This window comes from Gorilla gorilla, chromosome 6, assembly GCF_029281585.2.
Source record: "Gorilla gorilla gorilla isolate KB3781 chromosome 6, NHGRI_mGorGor1-v2.1_pri, whole genome shotgun sequence".
Classification (NCBI taxonomy): Eukaryota; Metazoa; Chordata; class Mammalia; order Primates; family Hominidae; genus Gorilla; species Gorilla gorilla.
In genome coordinates this window covers 29,204,238-29,225,661 of record NC_073230.2, presented here as the reverse complement: position 1 = coordinate 29,225,661, position 21,424 = coordinate 29,204,238, and the positions used below count along the sequence as shown (strand labels likewise).

At 40.6% G+C, this 21,424-nt stretch overlaps 1 protein-coding gene across 1 annotated transcript in view; it reads right to left on the bottom strand.

Moving 5' to 3' along the window:
* Nucleotides 1-21,424, bottom strand: part of DNAH11 (dynein axonemal heavy chain 11) — a 359,011-nt gene that overhangs the window by 151,925 nt on the left and 185,662 nt on the right. Inside the window, exons 46-53 of the mRNA XM_055347302.2 lie at nt 14,052-14,256; nt 11,035-11,200; nt 10,231-10,333; nt 7,739-7,978; nt 5,305-5,466; nt 4,843-5,036; nt 1,175-1,337; nt 112-235 (exon numbers count right to left, since the gene is read on the bottom strand). Of these exons, the coding sequence (XP_055203277.1) occupies nt 112-235; nt 1,175-1,337; nt 4,843-5,036; nt 5,305-5,466; nt 7,739-7,978; nt 10,231-10,333; nt 11,035-11,200; nt 14,052-14,256 (1,357 nt within the window). The remainder of the gene's footprint in view (nt 1-111; nt 236-1,174; nt 1,338-4,842; nt 5,037-5,304; nt 5,467-7,738; nt 7,979-10,230; nt 10,334-11,034; nt 11,201-14,051; nt 14,257-21,424) is intronic.

Here is a 21,424-nt window from a genome sequence, read left to right as displayed (position 1 = left end):
GACTGCCCAGCAAACATCTCAAAGACGAATTCTCTCTCTTTAAAGTTCACTGAAACTACAGATAATTTGTCATTGGGGAAGATCTTTCAAGAAATGTGTTGGTTTAATCACCTGATGCCAGCAAGTCATTAATCAGCATGAGGAAGCTCTCATCTAGAACATGGGCATCTGTCAGCAGGAACACAGTGGGCATGTTCTTGGCTCCAGTTCGGATGTACAAATTGGCAAGATCTACCTGTAAGGAAAGGCCATCACTCATGTTTTGTTAAAATGCTGATGCGGCGTTGAGAGGTTGTGTGTGAGTGCTGGGGAGAACTCAGTAACTGTATCGCCATAGCACTGTGGGGTGCCTTTCCCTGGTTTACATATTCCTTCTCTGAGAGACCCCATTCTAGGGGACAGCACTGTGACACCACCTCCATTGCTGACTTGTAAGGTTGAGTGTCGTGTTTCTGGCTTACTGGAGCAGAGGGATGAAAACAGGCTACAGATCACCAACTCCCTCCTCATTGTGTACAAGTGAATTCAGTGACGCCTTTTTCAGGCAGGGCCGTAAAAAGAAGTCTGCTCATTTTAACAACTGTCCTATTTTATCGAAAATAGGTTTCATTTATTTCATTAGTAATATTAAAAATATGTGATTTTTTAAAACTTAAAATATCACTTGGCACAAATTGTAGGTACTATTTCGTAAGTACTATTGTTATTAAAAAGCAAAGCTTGAAAAACACACGAGAGTTTCCTGAACGTGTTATTCCTCTTGCGTCTTCTTCTCCTATTCTTATCCAGTGTAGAAGAAATCTATTTTACTTGTGAAGTTAGTGTCTTTTTTCCCCAACCTATCATACAGGAACACTAACAGCAATACGCATCAGGTTTGATTAATAGAAAACAGAAAGACATTTGTGTAAGCAAGTGTTTAAGTAAATATTTTCTGAGCCAGGTTTACATGTTATTAAACCTACACAAAACTTGTAGAAATTTATTATTACAAATTTGACCATAAAGGCAAAACCACCAAAGGTCAATTACTGCTTTAAAGAGCTCCCGCTCTCCCGTGGTTGGGGAGGCCTTGGCCAAATCTGGGAGTCACAGCCCACACGGGCGCACTAGGAGCCTTGGCTTTATCTGCCAAGCAGAAGGGTCAGAAGAACTGCCTGTCCCCTTGACTCACCCGAAGTTCCTGGATTCCATAGCCCTCGGTCAGAGTGATCTGAAAGACCTCAAGGCCACAAAGGTAAGCTGCCAGCCTGGACAAGCTCTGCTTGCCACTGCCCCCAACTCCAACCAAGAGAGCACAGCCCTGAGGGGTTCGTAAGATCCGGCTGATGCGACACCTGAGGAAAGGAAGCACCCATTATGGCACAAAATCGAAAATGCCCCGGGACTATGTCTGTTCTGTTTATTTTTATTTATTTATTTACTTTTGAGATGGAGACTTGCTCTGTTGCCCAGGCTGGAGTGCAGTGGTGCGATCTTGGCTCATTGCAGCCTCCGCCTGCCGGATTCAAGTGATTCTCCTGCCTCAACCTCCCAAGTAGTTGGGATTACAGGCACTCACCACCATGCCCAGCTAATTTTTGTATTTTTAGTAGAGACGGGGTTTCACTATGTTGGCCAGGCTGGTCTTGAACTCCTGATCTCAAGTGATCCACCCACCTTGGCCTCCCAAAGTGCTGGGATTACAGGCATGAGCAACCGCGCCTGGCCTAGGTCTGTTTTGTTTATTCTTTAGATAAATAGTGAGAGACTCAATTCCAATTTTTACTGGAAACCTCTAGTCCTTGTTCATTTGTTTCCCCATCAAACAAAGATGCTATCTTCACCCTCACCCTTGAACTGCTCCCACGACAAATCATCCTATGCTAATAACATTTTGGATTCTCTTGGTGCTTTGTTATCACCACCAAAAGTCCAAAAAGAAAATATATGCAAAGGCCTTGTGTTAAGGGCTTCAAAATATTTTGATTAGCAAGAAAGATCCGAATTCCACATCAGCACCCAAGTATGAGGACATCAAAGGGGGAACAGCCTTGTGCCAGAAATCTTTGCTGTAGAATTATTTTGGAAAGAATAGATTTGTTTAGACCAACAGATCTCTCTGTGTGATTTACTCCGCAAATCAAGCACTTGTTTCTTAATGTGATTCTTGCTTCCTTCACACTAAAGCCTTCCCTTGTAACTACACCATTGTAGAATAATTTGCTGAAGCCATTCAGTACCACAAAGTTAAATTTCCACCAAGGCCAACTAATCCCTTGTTCTATAATATCCAAGGCATTCTGAATGCTTAATCTATTTATATTATGCTATATTTTACAGCTATAAATCAACTCGCTTTAACTTTAGCAAAAGATGGGTTTGAAGAAATAGTTCATAATTATGTTATAAATATTAAGAAAACCAACAAAACAAAATATAGGCATGTAGATAGTAAAACACCCCAAATTTGATGCCATCATTTTGCTCTAGGGTGCTTTTCTGAAATGAACTTAAACTTCAGAACCTGAACAAACTGCATAAATTGTTTTAAATAGTGCTTTTCGAAAAAACTAAGTTGGGATCACTTATATTAGGACCAGCACATGTGAACATTTTCTGAAAACCTCCGATAACAGAGAAGATAGGTTATTTTTACAAGCTCAGCCATCACATTAAATTTTACTTCACGTGACCACACAACAAAACCACCTTGGGGAAAGCTATAAAATTACTCTGACATGAGAGATGCCCCAAGCTATAAAACAGGGTTTTCATTTCATTTTAATGTACGCTTCGAGGCTTTTAACCTCACTAGATTCAGTAAGTGGCAAAGCCCCTTTCTATAACACTCAAGGACATGCTCTGAAATCACCTCTAATGCTGAGTCACTCAGCTTCTAGCTCATAATCCCTGATCAAAGAAACAGCCTTACCTTTTAGGCCACTGAAAATTCTGTATTGAGGGATTATATGGGAAAACTCTTTTCCTCAGTATCAATGGGAGGTTTCTGTTTCACCTGAGCCAGGACGCCCATACACAGTGACTGTATATCAACCCAACCCGAGACAGCATTACTAATAGTGGATTTAACACCATGGTTTTAGATTCCAACTGAAACTTCCTTTGCACAATCAGAGGAAGGATCACAACAGCAAAGGGATCAATAAAACTACCAACACTTAGTTGTGGTGACAGGAAGGGCTCTACAATTTTTGTAGGTTCTAGAGCCTAAGAAAATTTTAAAGATTAAATCTTCTAAAAACTGAATTCTCCACATCTTATTTTCTCTGGATTTTTCCTTTTTCTTGTCTTTTATTTTTGAGAGACAGGGTCTCACTCTGTTGCCTAGGCTAGAGTGCAGTGGCATAATCCTAGCCCACTGCAACCTCAAACTCCTGGGCTCTAGCAATCCTCCCTCCTCAGCCTTCTGTGTGGCTGAGACTACAGGCACATACCACCACACCCAGCTCATTAAAAAAAAAATTGTAGAGATGCGGTCTCACTATGTCACCCAGACAGGTCTCAAACTTCTGGCCTCAAGTGATCCTCCTGCCTCAGCCTCCCAAAGTGCTGGGATTACAGGTATGAGCCACCACACTCAGCCTCTTCTTGTTTTCAATGATTTCTTTTTTCTTTTTCTGTTTAAGTCTTTGGCTGTTGTCACTTATTTAAGTCTTCCTGCTGGTGTCAATGAGAGATGAAGGTGACTTGGACTAGGAGAACAGTATCGGACGTAAACATGTGATCAACTTTCTACACAGCAGTGGCAATGTTAAGCTGTTTAGCCCAGACAATGAACTGTGTCATCCCCAGGGTAAAACCCATCCAACCACTTCTCACTGCACTTAGAATAAAATCAAAGTTCCTTATTCTGGTTACAAGGAAATACTTCGTACTGGTAAGGCCAGTTCCTGCCTCTCCATTTTTGTTATATTTTTCTCTATGCTGCAGCCTAACTGATCTTCTTTTCTGTATCTCAAACATTCTTGCCTTAGGGTCAGATGCAATCTGCTCTCTGTCTAGAATGTTCTTCCCCCAGATCTTTCCATGCTTAGCACCTACTTATCATTCAGGTCTCGCTTTAAATGTCACCTCTTCACAGGGATGCCCAGTCCCTCTTTGGAAATTCACTTATTGTATTTCTCACAGAATCAACCTATTTTCCTTCTTGGCATGACACATCACTTTCTGATATTTTTCTTGCTTCTTCTCTTGCTTAGTTGTTCATGTCCTTATAAACGTCCATCTTCATCGCTAACATGTAAGCTCAACTACAGAGGGGACTGGATTGTGTTCACTGCTGCTGTATCTCAGCACCTAGACCAATGTCCGATAGGAGGGCTGCAGATGGTTGCACAGTCTGTGCACTACATGAGGTACCAGGTCTAGGAGGTGAGCGAGAACCTTGTCAGCCATGCTCTATGCAGGGACAGGTGCCTTTTTCTAATTTTCTGCCAAGAAAGCATGAGCCCTCCCCCATTTTAAAGAATTTGCACAAAATTGCTGAAAGGCTGGCAATGTTCCTATCTGGCACTCAACAAAACCTGCTTAATCAATGAAAATTAGTCCTTTGTCCCTTATGAACTATGTGACTTTGAACAAGTAATTTATGTTTCCACTTTCTTAATATTCAAGTAAAATAATGGATATGATGGCATCTCAGAAAACAGTGTGCCTATGTAAGACATTATTAAGATTGTGACATTAAAAAGCGACCCTTTTATATTTTAAAATTATATGTCAAACAGCAGATAAGAACTGATGGTTCAGAGTGCTTAGTATGATCTATTGAAAAATGACAGTTGTGGATATCCAGCCTTTCTTCCTTTTGTGGAAAAGCATCGTGACTAGTTAACTCACACATGTTGCATGGCGTCTTCAAACAAAACTAGGTGCATGGCAGCATTTAGTTCATTGTAGTTGTCTAAGGTTTCTGTAAGAATCGTCTTCAGCACTTCCCAGTCCTTCACTGGCAGGTAATGTGGGTCCTTCCCTCTATTAGCAAAGTGGCAATAAATGAGGGGCTGCTGAAGCAGCATGTGACTATCTATACCCTGCAGGATGAGAAAGAGAAAAATATGGCATGTCAACCATCCACAGAGGTCCAGCTGCAGGCAGCATGGCCTAGCAAGGGAAAATTGCAGACCCACGCATGGGTAGGTGGGTGGAATGTTCCCAAGCATAGACCAAGTGTATTCTGGAGTCACAGCCATTGCAAAAAGGTAAGCCCTTGTGCACTTCTCTCATATCCTCATCTAACTTTAGTCCCAATACCCAGCTGGTGTTGGAGTAAGTAGTGACCTCTGACATTCATACACTTACTTCAAAATATTTATAAGCAGTTTCCAGCATTTTTCTCTGAAACAAATCACAATCTTTTTTGTCTATCAGTTTGTCTCCATAAACACGGGCAGATTCATGAAGCCACAGATGTATTAAATCAAGTGGACCTTTTAAACACTCAGGAGAAGCAAATAAAATCCCCTGCAAGGCAAGAATGGGGAAAATACCTTTAATTCAGAGGTTGATGACATGCCAAATAAGTTTAACACTTTTTAAACTAAAATGTGAACTTAGCAAATGGTTAAAAGAAATATCATCAATAGTAATGTGCGTGTTTGTGTATAAAAGTGGGTTTACTCTTTGATAAGTGCAATATTTTAAAATTTTAGTATGCTTATACCCATTTTTAGGTATGCGAGTAAGACCATTTCAAGCGCCAGCACAGGCACTAAATATCACATCTCCGTACTTGAGCCTATTAAGCCTTACAATGGACTAAGTTTACAAAACCAGAGTACAAACAGCTAACATGAAAGTCACAGAATCATATTTTTTTTAACTATAAAATCACTTGATATCAGTCCAATCATTTCACAGATGAAGAATACAAGACCAAGAGTAAAGTGCCCAGATTCATACTTTATGGGTAGATGTGGGTCTAGCACCAACATATTGTGACTCCCGTGCTCACTCATGTTGCTTTCAGTATCTTAGATTCACACCCACTCACTCCTCATGGAGAGAGGCAGCTTACTCTGGATGCACAGGAGAACAGTAAGGGAGTTGTGGAGAACTGAGCTGCAAAAGGCTGAAAAATTATTTGGTAGTGTCAGGTGCAGCTGACAGGCAGGATATGAAGGGTGAGCAGGCAGTCCTCTCGTCCCATTTCACCGATAACCTCTCTTCCCTTTCCTTCTGAGATTAAAATTCTGCTTTTAAACAGCACGGTATTAAGCAATCTTTCTGGCAGGAGCTGGATACACAGACACGAAAAGAACTGCTCTGTGTTCATAAGAAGCTACTGCCTAATGCTGTGTTATGGTTTTGAGGCAGTTGTGGAGTGATACTGAAAAGACGGTTACAAAAACATAAAGAAGTCCTATGGAGTTTTCATATTTCATCAATATACCACCTGTCACAAAAGAAATTTCAGCCATCCATTTTTACTGTACAGGGTAGACCACATTAGTTGGATTTAAAAAAATAATTCCAGACTTTCAATTTCCCCTTCAGAATTTCCTAAGTCAAATACATAAACACTGTCCTTTTACCAGGTAAGCAAGGTAATTTTCAATATTAAACCAAAATGATCCAACAATTTAAAAGTTACTATTTCTCTTCACATATGTTTAAAATCACACATAAGTGCCTTATGCAAACACATGATCATTTATCCTTCTTACTTGGCACTCAAAACAGTAAGCACTCACTCACTCAATCTAAAGAGCCCAGACATCTACCTTTGCTTCCACTGCCAAGTCACCATATGCCATGGCCTGAATGGCCCCTACAATTCATGTCTTGAAACTTAATTGCCCATGTGACAATATTAAGAGGTGGGGCCTTTAGGAGGTGACTAAGTCATGAGGGCAACGTGATCTAATGAAAGGGGTGCCGGGCATTTGGCCGATTTGCTCTGTCCTTTCTGCCCTGTGAGGATGCACCACTTAAGGCACCATTTTGGAAGCAGAGACCAGGCCCTCACCAGACACTGAATCTGCCAATGCCTTAATCATGGACTTCCCAGCCTCCAGAACTGTGAGAAATAAAATTCTATTATTTATGAATTACCCAATCTCAGGTATTTTGTCACAGAAGCGCAGACAAAGACATTATATGACCTGAGGAGAAGCACCGTTCTCATTGATGAAATGGGAATAATAAACCTGCCATACTTACCTCCTGAGAAGTTTATGAGTAAAGTTAAAGAATACATATAAAAGTATATAGCATAGTTTTAAGCTGTTTTATAAAGGAACACCGTTAACAGTATGGTAATGGTTTGGATGTGTGCCCCCTCCAAATCTCAGGTTGAAATGTGATTCCCAGTGTTGGAGGTGGGGCCTGGTGGGAGGTGATTGGATCATGGGAGCAGATCCTTCATGAATGGTTAGCACCATCCCCTCTGTAATAAGTGAATTCTCACTCAGTTAGTTCATGCAAGATCTGGTTGTTTAAAAGTTTGGGGACCTGCCCCCACTCACTCTCTTGCTCCTGCTCTTGCCATGCAGAATGTGAAATGCTGGCTCCCCATCACCTTCTACCATGATTGCCAGCTCCTGAGGCCCTCACCAGAAGCAGATGCTGGGGCCATGCTAGCACAGCCTGCAGAACCATAAGCCAATTAAACCTCTTTTCTTTATAAATTACCTAGCCTCAGGTGTTTCTCTATAGTGACAAAAAAAATGGGCTAATACACAGTATTATCATTATTTCTCTACTCAAGAGGCATAACATAGAGCAGTCAAGGTACCTGGAAGACGTTTGATAAATCTCTCAGATTAAAGATGTAGTGGAATTTAATAGCCGTGGGTAAAAAGTTACACATCATTGTCTGATGGAATGCCATTGTTGCCTGGATCAAAGTGGGGCCACTCCTGAGAATTGATGGAGCAAATGCTTGCTGTTGGAAATGGAAGCTAAAGATTTGGCCATAGATGGTGTTTAGTGCATCCAAAGATGGAAAATTGAATGCAAACACTGTGAAATGTCTCTGAAAAGAAAAGCAAATATAAGAGTGTAAGGATTACGATTGTACCAGAAAATTGCAAAGACCGGATTTTTTTCACTCCTCCCTGTATCCAGGCCCATTACCATGTAGCTTTTTAGTGCTCCACTCTTAATCTGGGGTTGGCCATGTGATTTACTTAAGCCAACAGAATGAGGTGGAAGTGACAGTGTGCCAGTCGTTGTCAGAGGTGTATATTTCTCCTTACTTTGTTAAGCCTCTGACTTTGCCATAAACTCTGCAGGCCCTAAAGTATGAGGGACACATAAAGCAGGGTCATGTTGTCACAGTCACTCCAGCCAAAGCCACATCAAATTAACTGACAGTTTATCCCCAACATGCACAGATGAGCCCAGCCAAGATCAGCAGTCACTGAGCTCAGTCTCAGCTGAGTCCAGATGCGTAAGCAACCACTGTATGCTACTGAATGTATGTTGGTGGTAGCTGTTGCTGTTGTCATGATTAAAAAAGCTTCTATGCAAACATAAAACCTGCAAACAAATGTTTATAGCGGCTTCTTTCATAATTGTCAAAAGTGAAAGCAACCAAGGTGTCCTTCAGTAGATGAATGGATAAACAAGCTGTGTTGCATTCATACAGTGACCACTATTCAGTAATAAAAACAGATGCACTATCAAGCCACGGAAAGACATGGAGAAATCTTAAATGCATAGTTAAGCTACGTGGAAAAAAAAGCCTATTTGGAAAGGCTACATACCCTATGATTCTCACCATATGAAATTCTGGAAAAGGCAAAATTTATAGAAACAGAGAAAATATCAGTGCTTAAGGGATTAATATCCAGAATACATTGAGGCCTCTTATAACTCAGTGACAACAAAATAACCCAATTTAAACATAAGCACAAGACTTGAATAGACATTTCTCCAAAGAAGATACAAAAATGAACAACAAGCACATAAAAACATCACTAATCATTAGGAAAATGCAAATCATAACTATGAGATACTGCCTCACACTCATTAGCATGATTACTGTCAAAAAACAAAACAAAACAGCAAATAAATGCGTGTGAGGATACAGAGAAACTGGGACCCTGATGCACTGTTGGTAGGGAATAAAATAAGGTATAGTTGTCATGGAAAACAGTATGATGATTCCTCAAAAAATTAAAAGTAGAATTCTGATATGATTCAGCAATTGTATTGCTGGGTGTACACCCCAAAGAATTAAAAGCAGGGTCTTGAAGATATATTGATTCACCCATGTTCACAGCAGCATTATTTACATTAGCTAAAGTGTGGAAGCAACGCAAGTGTCCATCAACGAATGAATAACTAAGGAAAATGTGGTAAACACATGTACTAGAATATGACTCAGTCTTACATAGGAAAGAAATTCTGCAATATGCCGTAACTGGATGAACCCTAGACATTATGCTAAGTGAAATAAGCCAGCCACAAAAAGACAAATACTGGATAATTCCACGTATATGAGGTACTTAAAATAGTCAAAATCATAGACACAGAAAGTAGAATGGTGGTTGCCAGGGGACAGTGGGGAGGAGAAAAAGGGGAGCTCAGTGGGTAGAGTTTCAGTTTCACAAGATGAAAAGAATTATGGAGATGGGTGGTGATACTGGCTGCCCGACATTATGTGTCTAGTTAATATTATTGAACTGTACACATGAAATGGTGAATGTGGTAAATTTTGTAACATGTATTTTACAACAATAATAATAGTAAAGAAAAGACAAAAGATCAATTGTTACCAGGGACTCAGAGGGAAAAGAGAGAGGAATGAATTGGTAGAGTACAGAGATTTTGGGGCAGTGACACTATTCTATGTGATACTGTTAACAGTTGATACTTGTCATTAGACGTCTGTCAAAAGCCCCTGGAATGTATAATACAAAGAAGGAATCCCGATGTAAACTCTGAACTTTAGTTAATAATAATGTGTCAATATTGGCTGATCATTGTAACTAATGCAAGATGTTAATAATAGGGTAAAACAAGTGGGGGCATTAAGAGAGTACATAGGAATTATTTGTACTGCCAGCTGATTTTGCTATAAACTTTGATATAAAAAATAAAGTCTACCAATGAAAACAAAAAGGCTTATTAGAACCCCTGTCTGTTGTTAGTGGGAATAAAATATAGTACAGCTGCCATGAGAAACGTGCTTAACAAGATGTCCCCTAGGAATCCTAAGCTGTACTCGAAAACAATACAATACAGACCTACAGTTTTTGAGAGCAGTATTCAACACCCTACCTGTAGCCTGGGATTGATGGTGAAGCTGCCCACCATCGGATTCATGCAGGCGACATACTGGCAGTTATGGATTTCTTTAAGCATCACCTTCTGTCTATCATACCTGAAAGACAGAAAACAGAACCTTAAATCCAAAAACTGGAGATGACAAAAGAGCAAAATCTAACAGTTCATAAAGGTCTTCATCACAGATTATCTCCTTATCTTTATAATCACTCTGTGAGGTTGACCTAGTGAGCCTTATTTGAGAGACATCAAAACTGAAGCTCAAAAAACTGAAGTTGACTTAGCTCATTTGATGACAAAAATCAAGATCTGGAACTGCGTCAATGTAAACTATTACTGCTTATTGATTCTCATGTTACTCTGTAGAAACTATCTTGTACCCATAGCAAGCCTCCATGGATGTGCTGGGGGCTGTCCCTGTAGTTAATTGTCAGGGATTGCAGACCACAGTGCCCAAACATTTACACCCTGCCAAACAAGATCAAATTTCTCTTAAATAATTAAGTGTGAGTTAATTCTTAAAGAGGACATGATTTTCGGACAGTCGTAACATTTCTGAGACACTTTTCAATCCAATCTTCCAAAGATACAAAGGGAAACTACTCCATTTAATATGATGAAAAGAGATACAAAGTAAACCCAAAAGATATTCCTTAGAAGAAACTGGAGATAATTGCACTTGAATTCATCCGTAATAATTCATTCATAATAATTATTCATAATAATTATTCATCCCTAGTAATTATCCATAACAATTATTAGATTTTGGGAGAGAGTAAACTACACAGACTTGCTTACCAATGTCCATAATCAATATGCTGCCGGATCAGGGTGTGAGGCTGAACAGTGCCATATACGTCCACTTCAGGCATGTTCATGTCATCGATAAAATAAATCAATTTTTTATTTCCTCCAGGACCATAGTTATGACCAGCTTTTTTCTCTAGGGGTTTCTCAAGAATTTCTGAAATAAACATATATTTCTGTCCACCAATCAACAGAATGTAAATGTTCATTTAGTCATTTTTCTCTTGTTCTTAACTTCTGTCGATTTCATCCACCCTATGGTTTCAGGTATCACCTCTTCATAGGTTAAGAGACCTGAGATGTGTCTCTGGCCCCTCCTTTTGTGTCATGCTCTCCAGCCAATCTCCCTCCTGTTGCCAGAAGTCATTCCACCTCACCTTTTATGGAGACTGCAGCATGTGCAGCATGACATCACATTGTCATCACAGCTGAAACAACCCAATTGCTGATCTGTGTACTTCCTCCCCTGTACCCATTCTATATGGCCACTGCTAGTCCAGCTATGGCCTGGTCTCTCAGTTCTCTTCTCTGTCATCTCTGCGGAAGAGTCTGAGAACAGCTCAGGAAAGTCTCCCATACCTGTCTTCTTAGGCCGCTGGAGTGCAAAGGCACAAGAAGAGTGTGTGTAGACACTATCCACAAGGTAGTCACTATCCGTGAATACATAAACTTACATTTCTTCCTGTGTCTATATGACTTTGTGTCTATTTTTTTAAAGTCCTGGGTGAAGAAAATCCAGAACAGTGCGTGTCTGAGATGTAGTATCTGATTACTTGTTGACTCTCCAAACAGACTATAAGTATTTTGAGACCAAGGAACTATGTCATATTCGTTGCTATACCACCGACAATGGCCACAATAAATACTTTTTTTAAATGAGCAAACAAATAAATGAATGAATGAACAAAGAATCATACAATAAATAAACACCTTTTCCAAGAGGCAGACCCACATTTCCAAATACTTGCTGGGCATTAATTCTTACTAGCCATTACCATCCAATGTTCAGCCAACACTAAACCTGCCTCTTTTCCAACTCAGCTTAACATCATCTCTCCTTCACTCGCAATTCACCTCTTTCCTTTTGCCTTTGTGCTCCTGCTTAGGGGGTTAACATGCCCAGTCAGGCAGATGCAAAGCCTCCAGTAGTCTCTCTCTCCTGGTCCCATGTTTGTCCAACCACAGCCTATAAATGGTACTTCATGTCATTTCCATATGTTCCCAACTTGCCACCTCCTTTTCTGCAATTCTGGTCCAGGGTCACATTACATATAGCTCTTATACTACTCAGGGGGACTGATCTCCCCATCTCAGATCTCTCTTCTCAAAAGACAGTGCCCACCTTGTCAGTTCCTTGCTTCCCTATCAATGGTTCACCATTTTCCATCAAATGAAATACAGTCCCCTCAGTTTGTATCTCAGCATTCTCTATAGTTGGTGTGATCAACCATCGGTGGTTTCCTGGGATTGTCCCAGTTTTAAAACTACAAGTCCCATGTTCCAGAAAACACTTTGGTCTTTTGGCGAACTGGACAGATGGTCACCCTATCTGCAGTATAACTCCAAATCAGTAGCTTAGCCTTTTCCATATCTTGCACCCAATCACTATGCTTCAGTCATCATATTCAATTCATTGAATGTGTCCCACAATTCTCTCTCTTCCATGTCTTTGCTTAAGCTGGTCCTTCTATCCTAATCTTCTTTGCCCATCTGTTGCCCCAGCTCAAATGTTTGAAATCATAATTCTCTTTACAAGTATACTGACAACTATAGCTCTTTCTATTCCTCACACTAATAGGCCATCTCTAAATCGTATTCATGCCTGTATTCCTTTTAGGAATTAGCAAGATGCACTCACATCATAGGTAATTTGTTCAACTACTGAACTGTAGCCTAATCTTCCATTTATAAATCATAGAGTCTTTCTTTCATATCTGCAAATGAAAAACATACCCTACACAAGGCTTGGGAAAAAGTAGGTAAATAATATGTATTTTCTGAATAGATGAATGAAATAATTGGCTCTTTTTGGGGGACAGGTATCTCAATACATTGCCCAGGCTGGACTCAAACTCCTGGGCTCAAGCAATCCTCCCACCTCAGCCTCCTGAGTAGCTGGGATTACCAGCATGTACCACCACACCTGGCTTGAGTTGGCTTTCTAAGGGTTCCATTCATAAAGACAAGACCAAGTGATTAACAAAAAAGATGACTGAAAAATCACTATTGGTTGTTAATGATGTCAATGAGTAAGAACATTTATTATTAGTCTCCACTGATACAGCTAAGAAAACAACATATATCCACATGTAAACAGATACCCCAGGAGCCCACATTCAAGGCAACTCAACAGTTTTAATAAACAACTAGACATCAGAGAGTCTGGTTGCCCCCCAACAGAGCCCCCTTTCCCTGCTGGAGATTGACTGGCCTTCCGACATCAGCTCTTTCTGTGATTTCCTCTCTACATCCCGTGTCTCTTTTGCTCACCCTACCTAACTCTGGGAATGCCCCAAATCTGTGTGGTTCTTTTGATTACGTTGATTAGTTATTCAATAGTTCAAAACTAGTTCTAGTGATTTTAAGATTTCATTAATGACTCTTGGCTCTGTCATTTACTCAACACAGTTTTAATGAATTTCTCCTAAATTAATCTTTTACTTGAAAAAGTAACCAGAACATCCCTCCTTGAGTACACCCTTATATTGGTAAGACTCCATGCAATTAAAAGCAACCAGTGGTTTTGAGGTAACACATTAACACTATTGATGTATATTCTTGCTGTTCTAAAGCATAATCACCCAAATAAAGCCATGAGTGACATAAAATGCCAAAATCACAACAGTATTTAAACAACGTATATTTAACAAGGATGATAAGTACAAATTCATCTAAGGCCCAAGCAACAACTCTAAATTCTAGGGAAAGGCATTATTAGTCTTTTGGGCTGCATGTGCCCACCCTGATTTTTGATCCCTTGTTTCTAGAAAATAAACAGGTGCACTTACTTTGCAGAGCTGTGGATGTTGTGTAGTAGTTGAAAGGCACACGGGATACTATGTAATCCTCAGAGAGACTTGCCAATGTGTCACCTACAAAGACTGTTTTTCCCACTCCTGCATTTCCTACTAGCATTAGAGGTTTTCCTTTCTCGAGCAACAACTCCGTGAAATATCTAAGACGAGCTGTCTCTGTTGTGTGAACGAGAACTGTCTGGGAGGAGACACAGAATGAGACAAAGATCAGAAAGAGAGAGAGCACGTGCGAGAGAGAGGCATTCCAAAATTTTATATCAAACTCAACAGAGTCACTTTAGAATTCAGATCCAAATAATTCATAGTTCAGATTAGCACCCAACAGGAGAGATTCCACCTTATTTTCAATTTTGAATGGTTAGAGTTCAGACATTGTAGCTTGAGGAGAGCAATTGGATAATGCCATCAAAGTACCATAAAGTAAACAAATGATTTATCATTTCCAAATTAAGTACTAGCCCCCAAGGCTCCTAATTCCAAAATACCTACTCTCTTCCCAACATTGTGGTAAGCACAGAAGGGAATATAGTAAACACATAAGAAACTATCTACCACATTTCAGGAGATGAGAAAATGTTCAAGAAGTCAAGCCACACACAAATGAAAATCGGGACCAATGCCTTAGCCTGGTTTGTTTGTTTGTTCTGAGACGGAGTCTTGCTCTATTACCCAGGCTGGAGTGCAGTGGCATGATCATGGCTCACTGCAGCCTCGACTTCCTGAGCTCAGGTTATTCTCCCACTTCAGCCTCCCGAGTAGTTGGGACTACAAGTGCCCACCACCACGCCCGGCTAATTTTTTTTATTTCTAGTACAGATGGGGTTTCACCTTGTTAGCCAGATGGTCTCGATCTCCTGACCTTGTGATCCACCCGCCTCAGGCTCCCAAAGTGCTGGGATTACAGGCTTGAGCCACTGCACCCGGTTGATTTTGAGTTTTTTTAATGACTATTTTTTTGAGACTGGGTCTCACTCCTATACCCAGGCTGGAGTGCAGTGGCGTGATGATGGCTAACTGCAGCCTTGACTTCCTGAGCTCAGGTTATTCTCCCACCTCAGCCTCCCAAGTAGCTGAGACTACAGGCATGCACCACCATGCCCAGCTAATTATTTTGTATTTTTTGTAGAGATGGGATTTTGCCATGTTGCCCAGACTCGTCTCAAACTCCTAGGCTGAAGTGATCACCTGCCTCAGCCTCCCAAAGGGCTAGGATCACAGGTGTGAGCCACCATGGTTGACTCAACTGAATATTTTACACACAATTCTAGAGCATCTTCATGTCTGAACATTTACTCTAGAACTTCATTTTAATTCAGTGATACTCAGGGCTTACTAAAAGACAGACTGTTCTGTGCTACACTAAACAGTCCTAGACAACTCTTTAAAAAATATTCGAGCTGCATCTCATATTTTTTCCCTTTCTTGCTGCTAGTTGTCATCATTTGCTTTTAAATTTGTCTGCTGGCCTTTTCCACATATTAATACCAATAATTCATACTTACTTGGAAGTGAGTATGTGGCAGGTACCATGCTAAGCACTTTACATGTATAATGTCCTAAGACACCCATAACAAACCTATAAAGAGAGTTGTTATTTTTATTTCAGAGGTCATGAAACTAAAGCTTAAAGAACATAACTGACTCGGTCAAGGTCACAGTTACTAGTTAAGTGGCAGTACTTCGATTCAAACCCAAGTCTGTCAGAGCCTGACCTCTCTCTTATCTACACATAGAATGCTCTTCAGAGCATGGACTCTGGAGCCAGGCTGCCTGGGTGTGAATCCTGCTTTGCTTGTTTTAGTGTGACGAACTCTTGTTAGTTTGCTCAGGATTTCCCAGTTTTAAAATTCAAAGTCCAATGTTCCCAAAACTCCTTTAATTCCAGTCAAACTAGAACTATTGGTCATCCTATACTTACTACCCGTATAGCTGTGGATATATTTCTTCTTTTTGTGCCTGTTTCTCCGTATATATATAAAAAAAAGGCTAGTGACAGTCCCTGCCTTAGAAGGTTGCTATAAGGATTGCATTATGTACAGCACTCAGTAAAGGGCCTGACATATAATGGCATAATATTGTATTTGCTATTATTATTGACTTTCTATGGTTCTCTTCTACTATATTAAGATGCTGTTAATTAAATAATCACATTTTGTACAACTGTGTGGAAAGAAAGAGTACAAACTCCTCATAGGTTCTCTGTTGAATACAAGATATCATCACTAAGGTGCATCAATCTTGTGATACCAGTTTTCAGGTCTTCAGCAGTCTAGGTTGATAACAGGTTCTCAGCCTTCAACCAGCTAGATCATACTTGTAGGTAGCTGAATTCTAGGCAGCTTGAACAAAAAGCAAGATTTCCAAATACATAAAGTGGATGGAGCAGGCACTTTTGGCTGTTGGGACCCCCATTTCCCTGCTTCTTTTTTTCTGAGATGGAGTCTCGCTCTTGTTGCTGAGGCTGGAGTGCAGTGGCACGATCTCAGCTCACTGCAAACTCTGCCTCCCGAGTTCAAGCGATTCTCCTGCTTCAGCCTCCCAAGTAGCTGAAATTACAGGCGCCTGCCACCATACCCAGCTAATTTTTTGTATTTTTAGTAGAGAAGAGGTTTCACAATGTTGGCTAGGCTGGTCTTGAATTCCTGGCCTCAGGTGATCCACCCACCTCGGCCTCCCAAAGCGCTGGAATTACAGGCTTGAGTCACTGCATCCGGCCTTCCCTGCTTCTTCTTTGCTGGGGGAGCCCCCACTTTGTCCAAGTCCCCAGCTCTCCCCCACATAGCCATGTGCTCCACAGGAAGCTCTGCCTGGCTCCTGCAGGATGTGAGGACTCATCAAAGTCCATCATGGCAGCCCCACTGCCCAGGCCTGAGACTGGGTTACAGGTGGCACATGGCCCAGTCTGCAGAATTAGATGCAGGAGGCAGTCAGCTCCAGGCTTCTGAGAAAGGTTTCTTCACTCTTAACAAAAAGATATGAGAAAGTCCCTGCCTCCTTTGAAGTTGTCTTCTGGAACCACTAGAGACATCTTGAGACCAAAGGGATGGCTGTCTTAAATTGAAGTCAATGTTAAGAAGAGCAGTATAGAAAGATGGGATGATCACAATCCGTGGTGATTCCACCAGGTCACAGAATTAATCTGCATTGTGATTATTCGACTTCTGAATTCCTTGTTTGTGAAATAATAAATTTCCTCATTGTTAGGGGTTGAATTGTCTCCTCCTCAAATTTCTATGTTGAAGTCCTTATCTGCAATACCTCAGAATGTGATGTTATTTGGGAACAGGGGTGCTGCACATGTAATGAGATAGGACGAAGTCATACCGGAGTAATATTACAGGCTGATAATGTTGTGTCCCCCCAACATGCATGTCATGAAGCCCTAACCCCGGTATTTCAGAATGGGACTGTATTTGGAGACACGGGCTTTAAAGAGGTGATTTCAGAATGGGACTGTATTTGGAGACACGGGCTTTAAAGAGGTGATTAAGTTAAAATGAAGCCATTAGAGTCCTAACCCAATCTGATAGGTGTCCTTATAAGAAAATTTGAACCCACACGGAGGTATCAGGGATACATATGCACAGAGAAAAGCCATGTGAGGATGCAGAGAGAAAGTGGCTATGAGGAGTGAGGCCTCAGGAGAAGCCAAACTTGCTGACACCTTGAACTTGGACTGCTAGCCTCCAGAGCTGTGAAAAAAGAAACTTCTGTGGTTGAAGTTGCCCAGTCTGTGGTATTTTGTTATGGCAGCCCTAGCAAACTAATACACTTGTCCTCCTTTAACCTGGGCGAGGTATGTTCCAAGGCTCCCAGGGAATGCCTGAAACCACAGATGGTACAGAACCCCATATATACTGTTTTTTCCTATACCTATATACCTGTGATAAAGTTTAATTTATAAATTAGGTACACTAAGAGATTAACAACAGTAAAATAGAACAATTCTGTCAGCAGCACTACTCTTGCACTTTGGGGTCATTATTATGTAAAATAAGGGTTACTTGAACACAAGCATTGCAATACACAACAATCGACCTGGTCACCAAGACAGCCGGATGAAGATGGTTACCATCCTCGGTGGGATAAAGTGGGGCGGCATGAGATTTAATTCTGCTACTCAGATCAGTGCGCAATTTAACTTATAAATTGCTTATCTTTGGAATATTCCATTGAGTATTTTTGGACCACTGTTGACCAAACCAAAACCTCAGAAAGCAAAGCCATGGATAAGTGAGGGACTACTGTACAGGTTTGCTTTTTTGTTTGAACTTTTATTTGTAAATTTATGCAACCAGTTTCAGAATATAGAGATTACTCTGTACGTTGCTTTTTTCAATCAACATTATACTTTTGAGATATGCTGATATTGGTGTATCTAGCTCTAGGTAATTTTTCTTACTACTGTGTAGATTTCCATTCTACTAATATATTACAATTTAGTTTTTCAATTTTCCTTTTTTTGGTTGTTGTCAGGAACAACATGGCCATGATCATCTTTCTATGTGCAGTTAGGTTTCTCCAGATTACAACTATAATTAAATTTTTTGGATCACAGAGCTAAAATATGCTTTATTTTTTTAAAAAGTTCATTTTTAATTGACAAAATTATATATATTTATTGTGTATAACCTGATGTTTTGAAATACGTATATATTGTAAAATGGCTAAAATCCAGCAAATTAACATACGCTTACAATTCACATATTTTTTTTTTTTCCGGAGACAGTTTCACTCTTGTTGCCCAGGCTGGAGTCCAACAGTGCACTCTCGGCTCTCTGCAACCTCTGCCTCCCAGGTTCAAGCAATTCTCCTGCCTCAGACTCCCAAGTAGCTGGGATTATAGGCGCACACCACCACACCTAGCTATTTTTTGTATTTTTAGTAGAGACCAGGTTTCGCCATGTTGGCCAGGTTGGTCTCGAACTCCTGACCTCAGGTGATCAACCTGCCTTGGCCTCCCAAAGTGCTAGGATTGCAGGTGTGAGCCACTGCACCTAGCGCCATGTGCTTATTTTTTATGGGAAGAATACTTACAATTTTTTCTCTTAATAGTTTTCAAAAAATACTACACATTGTTATTAACTATAGTCACCATGTACAATAGATCCCTTGAACTTATTTCTCCTAACTGAAATTTTGTATCCCTTGACCAACATCTCCCCAACCTCCTAACTCCAGCCCCTGGTAGCCACCATTCCACTCTCCGCTTCTATGAGTTCAACTTTTAAAATTTCACAAGTAAGTGAAATCATGCAGTATTTGCCTTTCTGTGTCTGATTTATTTTACTTAATGTCCTCCAGGTTCATCCAAGTTGTTGCAAAGGACAGGATTTCCTTCTTTTTAAAGGCTCAAAGGTACAAGTTGAATATCCCTTATCTGAAATGTTTGTGACCACAAGTATTTTGGATTTCAATTTTTGGGGGTTTTGGGACATTTGCATTATACTTACTGGTTGAGCATTCCTAACCCGAAAAGCAAACTATTCCAGTGAACATTTCCTTTGAGCATCATGCCAGTCCTCCAAGTTTTTAATTTTGGAGAATTTTAGATTTCTGAATTAGAGATGCTCAACCTGTATGCCATTGTGTGTATGAACCTCATTTTCTTTGTCTGTTCATCCACTGATGGACACTTAGGTTAACTCCATATCTTGGCTATTGTGACTAGTGCTGCAGTAAACATGCGAGTGCAGATATCTCTTTGACACACTAATTTTGTTTCCTTAGGATATGTACCCAGAAGTGGGATTGCTAGATCATACGGTAGCTCAATTTTTAATTTGAGGAACCTCCATGCTGTTTTCCATAATGGCTACACTAACTGATATTTTCACCAACAGTGTGCAAAGGTTCCATTTTCTCATTTTTGTTGACAACACTTGTTATCTTTCGTCTTTTTGATAACAGACTTTCTAACAGGTGTGAGGTGCTATCTCATCATGGTTAATACAGATTTTGATTCTAAGAAGTGGGCTGCTATGGTAACAGATACCTAAAAAAGTGGAAGTGACTTTGGAACAGGATAAGACAACAGGATAGAATAGTTTTAAGGTGCAGGCAAGAAAATGCCTAGATTGCACTGAAGAGATTGTTGGTGGAAATATGGACATTAAAGAGGCTTCTGGTGAGGCCTCAGGTGGTAATAAGGAACGTGTTACTTGACACTGGCAGAAAAGCAATTCTCGTCATAATGTGGCAAGGAACATGGCTGAATTGCATTCTAGTGTTCTGTGGAAGATAGAATCTGTGAGTGACTAACTCAAGTACTTAACTGAGGAGATTTCTAAGAAAAGTGTTGAAGATGTGGCCTAGTTTCTCCTTATTGCTAGCAAAATGAAAGAGGAGAAAGACATACTGAAGAAGTAACTGTTAAGCAGAAAGGAACTAGAACTTAAAGATTTGGGAAATTCTCAGCTTGTCCATATGCAGAACATGAGAAAGTGTATTCTGGAGAGAACACCAAAGTGTGGCCAGACAATGACTCCATAAAGAAATTAGGGGTGTAATTCTTAGACAAAATCAGCTATTTCAGAAGAAGCCAGGGATAGAGATGGGGTTATACCAGCAGAAATACTGCCAGCTTGGGGTAAAGAGGATGGAAACAGGACAAAATGAAGGACGGTAAGACTTCTTAGATTCTACAGGACAAGACAATTTAGCAACCTGGCTGCAAATATGTATTAACCTCCAAGAAAAGGGAAAGTAACTCCAAAGGCAATTCACAGATCAGCAGAACATCTACTGCCACTGCCACCACTGGCCGGCCCGAAAGGTACAGATCAGGGAGATGAGGCTATTTCCCCCTCACTTTCAGGGGATGGGGTCACCACTTCTGTCACTGAGCCAGGATGCTACCGCCCAGTGCCCCAGGGACAGGGCTGCTGCCCCCAAGGGCAATACTGCCGCCTTAGTGGGTCCAGAGGCAGGGCCATCACCCCAGTGGGCCCCGGTACAGGGCATTGAGCCAAAGAAGATTATTCTGAAGTCTTAAGAATCTAAAGGAATTTGCTCTGCTAAGTTTTGGACTTGCTTGGGACCTGTGACCCCTTTCTTCTGATTTCTCCCTTTTGGAATAGAAAGGTCTATCCTATGCCTGTTCTACCATTGTATTTTGCAAGCAGGTAACTTCTCTGGTTTTTTAAGTTCACAGCTAGAGAGGAATTTTGCCTCAGGGTGAATTGTACCTCAATTCATGAAATGAACTGATAGATGAAATGTATCAGGTAGATGATATTTGGATTATATTTGGGACTTAGAGTTGATACTGGAATGGGTTAAGAATTTTGGGCTGTTGGTAGGCCAGGCGTGGTGGCTCATGCCTGTAATCCTAGCACTTTGGGAAG